The sequence below is a fragment of the Dendrobates tinctorius genome, unplaced genomic scaffold (assembly GCF_039654945.1).
Source record: "Dendrobates tinctorius isolate UK_male_01 unplaced genomic scaffold, ASM3965494v1 ptg000070l, whole genome shotgun sequence".
Lineage (NCBI taxonomy): Eukaryota > Metazoa > Chordata > Amphibia > Anura > Dendrobatidae > Dendrobates > Dendrobates tinctorius.
Window position 1 is genome coordinate 20391991 of NW_027361738.1, and position 12142 is coordinate 20404132.

Here is a 12142-nt window from a genome sequence, read left to right on the forward strand (position 1 = left end):
TTTTCCCACAAGCAAAGTACATTTTAATAGATCTAAAAATAAAAATAAGTTTTGCAATTGGATGTGTAAAAAAAAATCCTCCTGTGCTGAGATAATCTTATAAATGTGCCCCTGTTACGTTTCTGTGTAATGGCTGTGTTTGACCGTGAAGAAACATGGTCTGATCGTACCATAACTCCTGGGCAGGGGAAGATGCAAAAGAGAATATACAGACATGACCGCACAAGATCACAGCTGATTCTTTTTGTGCTAAAACATTTTTTATTATTATTATTTATTTCTATGGCACCATTGGTTCTATGGTGCTGTACATGAGAAGGGGTTACATACAGATTACAGATATCCCTTACAGCAAGCAAACTAACAATGACAGACTGATATAGAGGGGAGAGAGGACCCTGCCCTTTCGGGCTTACATGCTACAGGATGGTGGGGAAGGAGACAGTAGGTTGGGGGGTTGCAGCAGCTCCAGTGATGGTGAGGCGGTAGCTCCAGTAGTGGTGAGGAGGCAGCGGGGATCACATTTCCCTGCCTGTTTTTAAGGAATGGTTTACCTTAAAAAAAAAGAATCAGCTGTGACCCTGTGCTGTATTGTCTGTATAGTCTCATTTGCTTCCTCCCCTGCCCAGGAGCTGTGGTATGTGCCCATCATGTTCCTGTACGGTCAGACACAGCCATTGCACAGTACACAGGAGGGGGACGTTTATAAGATTATCTCAGCACAGGAACATTTTTTTTAAACACATCCAATTATGGAACATATTATTATTCAAAGATTGGTTGATTAAAATGTTGTTTTAAATTAAGTTTGCTCGTGGGAAAACCCCATTAAAGATCTTCGTCCTCACACCATTATGAACCATGGCAGCGTATTTGTGCACTGAGGTATCTACTAAAGATTGCTCAGTGTGCATGGATTATTTTGGTCTGTCTGTGTAAACAGGTATCAAGCAATAGTTGATTGGTAAAAGCTCACTAATCGGCGGTCGCATCATGCCACCTGTCGGTCTGTGTAAATGCACCCTTTAAAGATGTAACAAAGTTTATCATAACACAGATAACAATGAACTGAGATATCGCAACACAAAAAAGGTATAATTGTATAGCTAACATGACATCACTCAGTGGCTTGTGCAATGATATCTTAATCCTCTTAAGTGGGATTACTTTCGGTCACAAATTATCATTTTGGTGCGTTGTTTGTCAGGGTAACCTTTGCTACATCCGATCCATACCCTTTGCTATTAGGGCGTACCCCAATACAACATGTCACCGGCAACTCTGAATAGAAAATGACAGATTCTGCAGGCACAATGACAAGGGGATTGGTATTGTTTCCAATTTATTTGCATATTTCCATTAGGAATAACAAAAGAATAAAACAAAATGTTACTTTTATGAGATGCTAATATCGTATAAACGCCCTTATTAAAGAATTAAGAAAAATCCAATAATAAATATCGCCAGTAAATACATGTTCTTGAGTCCTGTTTTTCTGTAGATTTATTTTAATTACATGTATACTTTTCTTAGTTGCATGTGTTTTTAGGAAAGCTGTACGACAACCAAGATGGCCACCATAATTCATATAATGGTAGTCAACAGTCCTGAATGGTAAATATATGTAGTCATGCATACCCAGTGTATCTATATTACTGCAGAGTTTAGGAAAGGCAGGCTACAGCGGCTCATATGCAGGTCATTAGAGTTTGTTACCTTTCATGAAATGTAAAGAGTAGGCTTGAAAATAATGGATACCACTAATGACAATTCATAGTAACTAGAGATAGGAGAATCAATTCACAGAACTCCGGTCTAAGGGCTAGATCAGTAATCTGTGATCGCTGGACATGAAGCCTGTGAATCTCCTGACCTTCTCCTGACCTAACCGGACTGGCACAACATCATTGTTGCAACGTGACGCATACACAATGTTGCACCTGCCCGGCTAATCAAAAGAAGAGCACGGAATGCCAGGAGGAAAGGAGATTCAGATTACTGACCTGGACGATGGACTGGAGTCCTGTGAATCAGTTCTCCCATCTCTAATAGTAATCAATCTTTACTAGAGCTCTAAATGTTAAATCTTAGTTGTCAGCAATTGTTATACACCTTGTCTCCAAAGAGGTAAAGATTTTCAGTCGAGGTGTGTGTGAAAGTTGGTTGCTAGCCTCTTCAGTGTCTGTAATGGCGGTAATTACAATTTGTCACTTTGACAAACAAAAAAAATTTACATAAAAATGTGAACTACAACTGAATAAGTCTTTAACTTATCAATAAGAACAAGTTAAAGACTAAAAACACCTATACACACGAAAAAAGTCTTCTGTTCCCGCAGATTTTGGCGAGATTGACTGGCGGTGTAATGTGTATGGGTTTTCCTAACTTTTCTCCAACAGATGACTTGGGGGGAGAGCAGGATCTCAGTGTTGAATTTTAATGGTCAATCTTTTTGTTTGGTGCGGAGATCAAAGGAAGGCGCGTCTGAACTTTTCTGTGTACGGCTGACACCTAATGTGTATGGAGACCTTAAGACTGAGTGAATATATAGCTCTGGCAAAAATTAAGAGATCACTGCAAAATTTTCAGTTTGTCTGATTTTTCTCTCTATATGTATATTTTTGAGTAAAATGTAAAATTGCTCTTTTATTCTATAAACTACTGACAACTACTGACAACATGTCTTGATGACATCCTGCAGTTCCTGAGTGACATTTGAATAAGATTACGATCATCCCAGTCAGTGGAGAGTCGTTTTCGCCCTCTGCCAGTCTGTAACTTTGTTGTCCCCATTGTCTGCTGCTTGACTTTGTTGTAATGGACTGCCGTCTTAGAAATTTTAAGGATAAAGGCAACATAACGCTCACTGTATCCCTCTGCTAGTAAAGCCAGAATTGAACCCTTTTCCTCACTCCAGGCTTTTCTTTTCAACTCCTTTGTCATCTCTAAAAGTTATGTTTTCATTCCTATTACTTTTGGGATATTACTAGCACTTGTTTTGCCATCCAGCTTGTCCTATTGCAAGAGAATTGTGAACACCACAGCAGGGTTTTTTTTTATACTTTCCTTAGTTAAATAAGATTTGGTTCAGGTTATCACTTAATCAGAAGCACATTAAGTAGAATGAGGTGTACTCTGGTTGGAATTCAACTGACACTGGAATGAAATGGCTGCCAGACATGTAGAGAAGCTAGTTTTTATAAAACTGTGCAGTGGTCTCTTAATTTTTGGCAGAGCTCTATTTATGATCCTCATTTACCTTAATTCTTGAGTGAGCATATGCAGCATTTATCTGACAACTCAAGATTTTCTATAGAGAAACAAACAGACATTTGGGTGGACATTTATAGAGGGCTCCGACATTAAAAAGTTACATATTCAAGCACCAGCCATATTTACAAATACATTGGCCTCTTTTCCCTTTACACTTTTTTTAAATGAGCAGAAATTAATTGATAGGTGGAGTCAAAAGTTTTAGCGCCAGAAATTGGGGATAATACTAATATGAATGCCTCTTTTTATAAAACTAGAGGCAGATAACAGAGGATCTAGTGATGGACACAACTTCTCCCTTCCCTGCACAGTGACCTCTTCACAGTTCACATGGCTGCTGTGGAACACATGTCTAAATGTCGGTGACTGAGCAGGTGGGATGAAGGGCCCAATAATCATGATCAAAACATAAATGTAAAAATGTACAATCGAAAAATATAAACAAATTAAAAAAAGGAATGTATCAGTATTTATTTTGTGGTTTTAATTTGTAAAGGAAATATAGGTTATACATTCTCTTTAAGTAACGCTAAATAGCCCCATTTTAGTGAAGCAGTGTTTATGAGTGTATTAATTTTACTGACTAAATTAGTAATTATCTCAGTTTTAGTGAAATAGCCTCAAAACATTATCTTAGAGGGTATCTGAGGAGATACGTCAAACTGCACTTAATTTGATGCAAATTCCTAAATTCAGAGTGACATGAAACTTTGCTTTGCAGTGCTTAAATGGATTGCTTTTTGTATGTGCACTTGTTGAAACAGCGGGAAATGTCTGGAGATAATCTCTCTACATATATATAAAGAAGAGCCCCACTTCTCTATGTAACATTTTTGTAAAATGCATATTTTTTGTGCATATTATTAAAATCTGATGTTGAAAAGATAATTTCATAAAAAATAATTTTCAAAAATTTGAAGGCGGTGTCCAGGAAGTTGCAGCGACCAAATGATAAAAGTTCTGGTATAAATAATCTCATCAAAATGAAGCTAAAAGCTAAACGCGTCCATTAAAAACGAGCTGTGTGCCTCCATTACTAATGTTTTCAATGGTTTCCTGTTAAAAGAAACAGAAACATGATTGAGTTATTGATGTAGAGTCTTAATTAAACAACTTGAAAGAAAATATTAAATATATTTATAGCTTGTTGAAGTATTGAACCCCTTAAAAAAGTCAGCATACACTCCTCAGCATAGAAATTGCAACCTTAAGAAGGAAAAAGCTTATGGAAATCACAGCATGGATCGAAATGTTAATTATATGCAAATGATAAAAAAATGTAAACAAATTTTTAAAAACATCTTGATTTATCCGGTATTGCAAATGAGTGCCACATGCCTACAAGTCCCTATGTGCAGTATTAGCAAAGCAGAGCTGAGCTTTGTCTCATTACAAACACTTCTAGCAACTCTCCACTCACAGTACTGTCAGCTTTGACTGTGAAATACAGTGGGGAAAAAAGTATTTAGTCAGTCAGCAATAGTGCAAGTTCCACCACTTAAAAAGATGAGAGTCGTCTGTAATTTACATCATAGGTAGACCTCAACTATGGGAGACAAACTGAGAAAAAAAAATCCAGAAAATCACATTGTCTGTTTTTTTTTCATTTTATTTGCATATTATGGTGGAAAATAAGTATTTGGTCAGAAACAAAATTTCATCTGAATACTTTGTGATATATCCTTTGTTAGCAATGACAGAGGTCAAACGTTTTCTGTAAGTCTTCACAAGGTTGCCACACACTGTTGTTGGTATGTTGGCCCATTCCTCCATGCAGATCTCCTCTAGAGCAGTGATGTTTTTGGCTTTTCGCTTGGCAACACGGACTTTCAACTCCCTCCAAAGGTTTTCTATAGGGTTGAGATCTGGAGACTGGCTAGGCCACTCCAGGGCCTTGAAATGCTTCTTACGAAGCCACTCCTTCGTTGCCCTGGCGGTGTGCTTTGGATCATTGTCATGTTGAAAGACCCAGCCACGTTTCATCTTCAATGCTCTTGCTGATGGAAGGAGGTTTGCACTCAAAATCTCACGATACATGGCCCCATTCATTCTTTCATGTACCCGGATCAGTCGTCCTGGCCCCTTTGCAGAGAAACGGCCCCAAAGCATGATGTTTCCACCACCATGCTTTACAGTAGGTATGGTGTTTGATGGATGCAACTCAGTATTCTTTTTCCTCCAAACACGACAAGTTGTGTTTCTACCAAACAGTTCCAGTTTGGTTTCATCAGACCATAGGACATTCTCCCAAAACTCCTCTGGATCATCCAAATGCTCTCTAGCAAACTTCAGACGGGCCCGGACATGTACAGGCTTAAGCAGTGGGACACGTCTGGCACTGCAGGATCTGAGTCCATGGTGGCGTAGTGTGTTACTTATGGTAGGCCTTGTTACATTGGTCCCAGCTCTCTGCAGTTCATTCACTAGGTCCCCCCGCGTGGTTCTGGGATTTTTGCTCACCGTTCTTGTGATCATTCTGACCCCACGGGGTGGGATTTTGCGTGGAGCACCAGATCGAGGGAGATTATCAGTGGTCTTGTATGTCTTCCATTTTCTAATTATTGCTCCCACAGTTGATTTCTTCACTCCAAGCTGGTTGGCTATTGCAGATTCAGTCTTCCCAGCCTGGTGCAGGGCTACAATTTTGTTTCTGGTGTCCTTTGACAGCTCTTTGGTCTTCACCATAGTGGAGTTTGGAGTCAGACTGTTTGAGGGTGTGCACAGGTGTCTTTTTATACTGATAACAAGTTTAAACAGGTGCCATTACTACAGGTAATGAGTGGAGGAAAGAGGAGACACTTAAAGAAGAAGTTACAGGTCTGTGAGAGCCAGAAATCTTGATTGCTTGTTTCTGACCAAATACTTATTTTCCACCATAATATGCAAATAAAATGAAAAAAAAACAGACAATGTGATTTTCTGGATTTTTTTTTCTCAGTTTGTCTCCCATAGTTGAGGTCTACCTATGATGTAAATTACAGACGCCTCTCATCTTTTTAAGTGGTGGAACTTGCACTATTGCTGACTGACTAAATACTTTTTTTCCCCACTGTAAATGCTGAACAAATGTATGTAATCACACTCGGCTCTGCTCTATTCCTGCATTTTGTAATCACTCACAGCTCTGCGGTGAACCTAGTGAGGAGTTAGACTGTATTTCATGTTTCACACAGGAGAACGCCTGTTGTAAGCTATTGTGAGCTTTTTTCACCTGTGCGTTGCTGCCTGCGTATGATTGGTCAACCTCATTCAGGGGAAGAAGTACACCCTCTCAGAGAAAAATCTTTAGTAATGCCCCCTAGGACTTAAAAGGAACCTGTCATGTCTAATAATGCTATTAACATGCAGATATAGTATTAATCTATAGATTAATAGCATTTTGAAGGTGCTGGGCGCAGTACTAAAAATTAAGCACCGGTGAAAAAAATTACTTTATTTCACCCAGCAGACGGCTCTCACTCATGCAGTCAATGCTGGAGCAATTACACTCACCGCTTATATCACTGGCCCTCCTCAGTCTAGATATATCACCTGTAGCTACCCCAGAAAAGAAGCATCCATTAGATGCTCCAAATCTGGTACTTGTTCCGTCTCTTCCCGCTTGCCCTGGTGCATTGGCATGTGGGGTAATATTTTGGGGTAGATGTCAGCTTTGTAATGTCAGCTGACATCAAGCCCAGGGGTTAGAAATGAAGAGGCGTCTATCAGATGCCCCCATTACTAACCCCATAGTATAAATAAATAAAGACACACACAGAAAAAGACCTTGAACAAAACACTCAGGCGAATCCCTTTTTTCCATTTGTTAACATAAAAATAAAAAATCAAAGTAATCCTCACCTGTCCGCTGATTATTCATAATGCTGATGTCCCACAAGGAACCCCTACTTTGCTACATCTGGTTGCATTACTGAGTAGTAACATCAGTAATGTGACTGTTCAGCCCAACAACCAGATCACTCTGAGTTGAGTGTGAAAACACAGCTATAGTGATGAGCGATGACATTGTTAAGGTTACCACTGGTCACACGCAGCCACGTTTTCATGTTCAGCTCAGTGTGAGCTGTCTTGCTGAGTGGTCACATTACTGAGGACATAAATAGCCGCTTGGCTTGATGTCAGCAGCCATGAAACAGCCAACATCAATCCCAAAATCATTTCCTCACTTGCCAAGGCATCAGGGCAAGTGGGAAGAATCAAGGCTAAGAGCCAAAATAGGTGCATCTAATGGCCTTTGATGGTTATTAAAAATGGAGGGAACCCCACATTATCTTTTTTGTAGTACTCATTTTTTATTACCAGTAAAAGTTATGCAGACAGATATGAGCTAGTATTAATAGCCTGGAAAGCTCCATATTTATTGCCCTCTTTCCAGAATAATTACACCAGCCCCCAGCTGTCTGCTTTCCCTCAGCTGGGTATTAACAATAAGTGGGACCCCATGCCATTTTTTATTTTATTTCTTTATTTATTAGCTAAATACATGTTCAGTACACTACTCACGCGCTGCACTAATTATATATCATACTGACATCTTTATTACTATGCACAGGCACAGGCTGGTGAATACGTTCATCAGCGTCACCTGCTCTCTCTATCAGTGAGACAGGTGTACACTGATGAGAGTAGTACTGATAAGCCGATGCCTGCCCAACGGTAACCTTTTCGCTGCCTGTCACAGCTGCTGGCTCACACGCTGTCCTGTGTGTCAGCGTGGGAACTGCAGCCCTGTGAATGGTTGTAACGTCAGTAAGGTTACCTCCGATCAGAACCGGTGTTTCCTGCACTGTCACACAGATGACTACATTGAATCACCAGATGTTCACCCTTCCATTCATTTTTTATAAAGTTCGGCAGAACCCGACGGACCAGAACATCTTTGGGTCCGCCCATCTCTAATCAAGAGGCTAATGTACTATGCTCAAATTTGTAAATGGTCTTCTTTAAAGGCAAACTGTCATGTTATAAATGGTATCTGATTTGTAGGCAGGAAGTTTATAGTGTAGAGGAGTCTGATCAGATTGATACCGTATATAGTTTTGTGGGGAAATTTTCAGTAAAACTTAAATTTTTTTTCCATTAAAATCTCTGAATGCATATGCATATTAGTCCAGAGGGAATTTTGTGGGAGTGGGAGTCCTAGACAGTAATTGACAGTCTTCCTTATGCATGAAGAGATAGATGACATCTAGTAACAGCCTGGTGGATTTTCTCTACTTTGAATTTGTGCTCATAACTACTGTATTTTAACAATGAGAAGGCTGATTGTACATCAGCTCAGAATTGTGAGCCGGTTTCTCATATGTTTTTCATCATCATCATCATCATCATCATCATCATCATCATCATCATCATCCCTTATCTAAGTGTATGTGGTTGCAGAGGTCTTTAAACCAGCCTTAGAATCAATGAGGCAGAAAATGTACCAATGTCATTTAACTTCTAGAAGTCATTTTTATTTTGTCTCATGGCTGCACAAAATTTCTGTCTAGCTCCTGAAATTAAATTTTGTTTTTATTTTTGGCATCTGTTATTATGCACTGTATGACAAAGATACAATAAAATACAATTTGATAAGACCTGGTTCATCTAATCAGTTTGGCTCCAAATAGATTTTAATTTTGATCTGTTTAGAGCCACCAGGGATGACCTAAAGTAGTAAATAATCAAGTAAATCAAGTAGTCTAGCAATATTCAGTAGACTAGCAACCTTTTTGCTGCACCAAATGGTGGGAACGTCCCAGGGCTCGTGCAGCTGGCCATATTATTGGTCCGAGTGTGGTCAGATAAAACATTGGATCACATCAGGGTCAATATTATTCTAGGGACAATGCAGTGGTGCAAGGAAAAAAAAAACACTGCATACCGGAGTTTGAACCGATATTCGGATCGCACTCAGCCATGGAAGTCAATGAATTCATGGAAAACATCAGCCTGCTTTTGGATCTGAGTGCAGTCCAATTTCAATGGACTGACAGAATGGTCAAGATGAAGAAATGTTTTACTCCATATTTTCCTCATCCAAGAGAATCGGATCACACTCTGATCAGAGTGTGATTTGCATAATTTACTGTGATAAAACACTCCGGGATCGCCTTTGCTGGGGTCAAAGGTCAAGTGCGTTCAGCATGAAACTCAGGCGCAGAGCTGGAATTCGGGTATAACTGACACTGGGTCAGGTTTATTAACGGTGAAAGCAATGCATAAAGGAAATAAAACATAAAACAAATCCTTGCCTGTCTGGCACTAACTAAACAAGCTACAACCTAACTACCAACTGGCGGGCTTCTCCCATCCAGCCAAACCACAGTTGCAGTGGGCACTGCTTTCACTCACGTGTGTCTCTCACACAGACAGGCTCTCTGTGTCCCCAGGCTGAGACACTCACACAACCACCTGGCATCCTTTTATATCCACCTCCCATTATTCATTAGTAACCAGGTGCGATACTGACCAGACTAGGCCACATAGGAAAGGTATCTGGGCGAGATATACCTGCCCTCATCCACTATTCCCATATGATTCTCATATATCCCCCCCTCTGCTCAGACCACTCCGGTCGAGCAATGACACCCGCCAAACAGTGCACTCGGGACAGGGCATCTGCATTCCCCATCTGTACCCCTGGGCGGTGCTCCACCGTAAAAGTGTAGGCCTGCAGGGCAAAGAACCACCGGGTCAACCGGCTATTCCGTTCCTTGTTCAAGTGCATCCACTTGAGAGGGGCATGGTCAGTGATCAGCCTGAACTTTGGGCCCACCAGGTAATATTTGAGGGCCTCTAGAGCCCACTTAATGGCTAGGCACTCTTTTTCTTTGACTGCATACTTTTGCTCATGTTTGTTCAGCTTCCTGCTGAGATAGAGGACTGGGTGTTCCACTCCGTCCCTCACTTGTGACAGTACAGCCCCGATACCGGTATCAGAGGCATCCGTTTGTACCACAAACTCGCTGCAGAAGTCCGGAGTCACCAGTACTGGTTGAGAGCAAAGTGCCCATTTTAGGCTATGGAAGGCTTCTTCAGCCGCTAAACTCCATTTAATCATGACGGAGTCTTTCCCTTTTGTAAGATCCGTCAGGGGGGTAGCGATGGCTGCAAAATTGGGTATGAACTGGCGATAATAGCCGGCGATCCCCAGAAAGGCTTGCACCTGCTTCTTGTTGACAGGTTGCGGCCAGTCATGAACCGCCTGAATCTTATCGAGCTGGGGTTTAACAATACCCCTCCCAATTACATACCGCAAATACGGGGCTTCTTCTAGCCCGATGTGACATTTCTTGGGGTTCGCGGTTAGACCTGCCTCCCACAGGTCGTCAATCACAGCTTGTACTTTCTGGAGATGTCTCCCAGTCCAAGCTGTAAATGACAATGTCATCCAAATAGGCCGAAGCGTACCGCCTATGTGGCCTCAGGACTTGATCCATCAGTCTCTGGAAGGTCGCTGGTGCCCCGTGCAGTCCAAACGGCATATACACATACTGAAATAAACCTTCCGGCGTAGCAAATGCCGTCTTTTCTCTGGCAGCCTCAGCCAGAGGGATCTGCCAATACCCCTTTGTTAGATCTAGGGTCGTAATATACCGGGCTTTTCCTAACCGATCTATTAACTCGTCGACCCGGGGCATAGGGTAGGCATCAAACTTTGAGACCGCATTCAGTTTCCTGAAGTCATTGCAGAACCGGATGGTGCCGTCCGGTTTAGGAATTAGCACAATCGGGCTGGACGAAGCACTGTGCGATTCCTCAATGACTCCTAACTCTAACATTGCCTTCACTTCTCGGGAAACAGCTTCACGGCGCGCTTCCGAGATTCGGTAGGGTTTTACGTGAACTGTGACACCAGGTTCCGTTACGATGTCATGTTTCATTAGTGTAGTCTGCCCGGGTTTTTCTGAGAAAAACTTTTGGTTGTGAAGTAGAAACTGCCTGACCTCAGTCTTTTGCCGCTCCGAGAAAGTCTCTGCAACCCGTACCTCCGGTACGGTATGCGAGCAGACGGGACGGGCCAGCTCCGCTGACAAGGCAGACCGATCTTTCCAGGGTTTTATCAGATTTACATGATAAATCTGTTCAGGTTTTCAGTTACCTGCCTGGTATACTTTGTAGTTTACTTCACCAACTCTTTCCTTAATCTCAAAGGGGCCCTGCCACTTTGCCAGGAACTTACTGTCCACCGTGGGGACCAGGATCAACACCCTATCTCCGGGTGCAAACGTATGGATCTTGGCGCCCCTATCATAGATTCTTTTTTGGGCTCCTTGAGCCTGCATCATGTGTTCTTTGACAATAGGCATAACAGCCGCAATACGGCCCTGCATCTGTGTGACGTGATCTATCACCGTTTTAAATGGAGTGACCTGACCCTCCCAGGTTTCTTTTGCAACGTCTAACAGTCCGCGAGGACGTCGGGCGTACAATAACTCGAAAGGCGAGAATCCCGTGGAAGACTGGGGTACTTCCCTGATGGCAAAAAGCAAATACGGAAGTAAATAGTCCCAGTTCTTCCCATCCTTGTCTATCACCTTTCTCAGCATCTGCTTCAGAGTTTTATTGAACCGTTCGACCAACCCGTCTGTTTGAGGATGATACACGGATGTGCGTAACGGTTCGATTTGTAACAATCGGCAGAGCTCCTTCATTACCCTGGACATAAAGGGGGTCCCCTGGTCGGTGAGTATCTGTTTTGGTATACCGACCCGACTAAACACATGCACCAGTTCCTTGGCAATCGTCTTGGTGGCCGTGTTACGCAAAGGGATGGCCTCCGGGTAACGAGTGGCATAATCCAAGATGACCAGGATATGTTGGTGTCCACGTGCAGACCGTGGAAGGGGCCCAACTAAATCCATCCCAATCCTCTCAAACGGGA

The 12142-nt window shown here is 41.9% G+C and overlaps 1 protein-coding gene across 3 annotated transcripts in view; it reads right to left on the reverse strand.

Moving 5' to 3' along the window:
* Positions 1-1329: 1329 nt before the first annotated feature.
* The window catches only part of TMEM196 (transmembrane protein 196), a 60602-nt gene continuing 49789 nt past the window's right edge, over positions 1330-12142 (reverse strand). For all 3 annotated transcript variants that reach the window (XM_073581444.1, XM_073581443.1, XM_073581446.1), the window contains exon 4: positions 1330-4329. In XM_073581444.1, the coding sequence (XP_073437545.1) occupies positions 4270-4329 (60 nt within the window). In that variant the 3' untranslated portion in view covers positions 1330-4269. The remainder of the gene's footprint in view (positions 4330-12142) is intronic.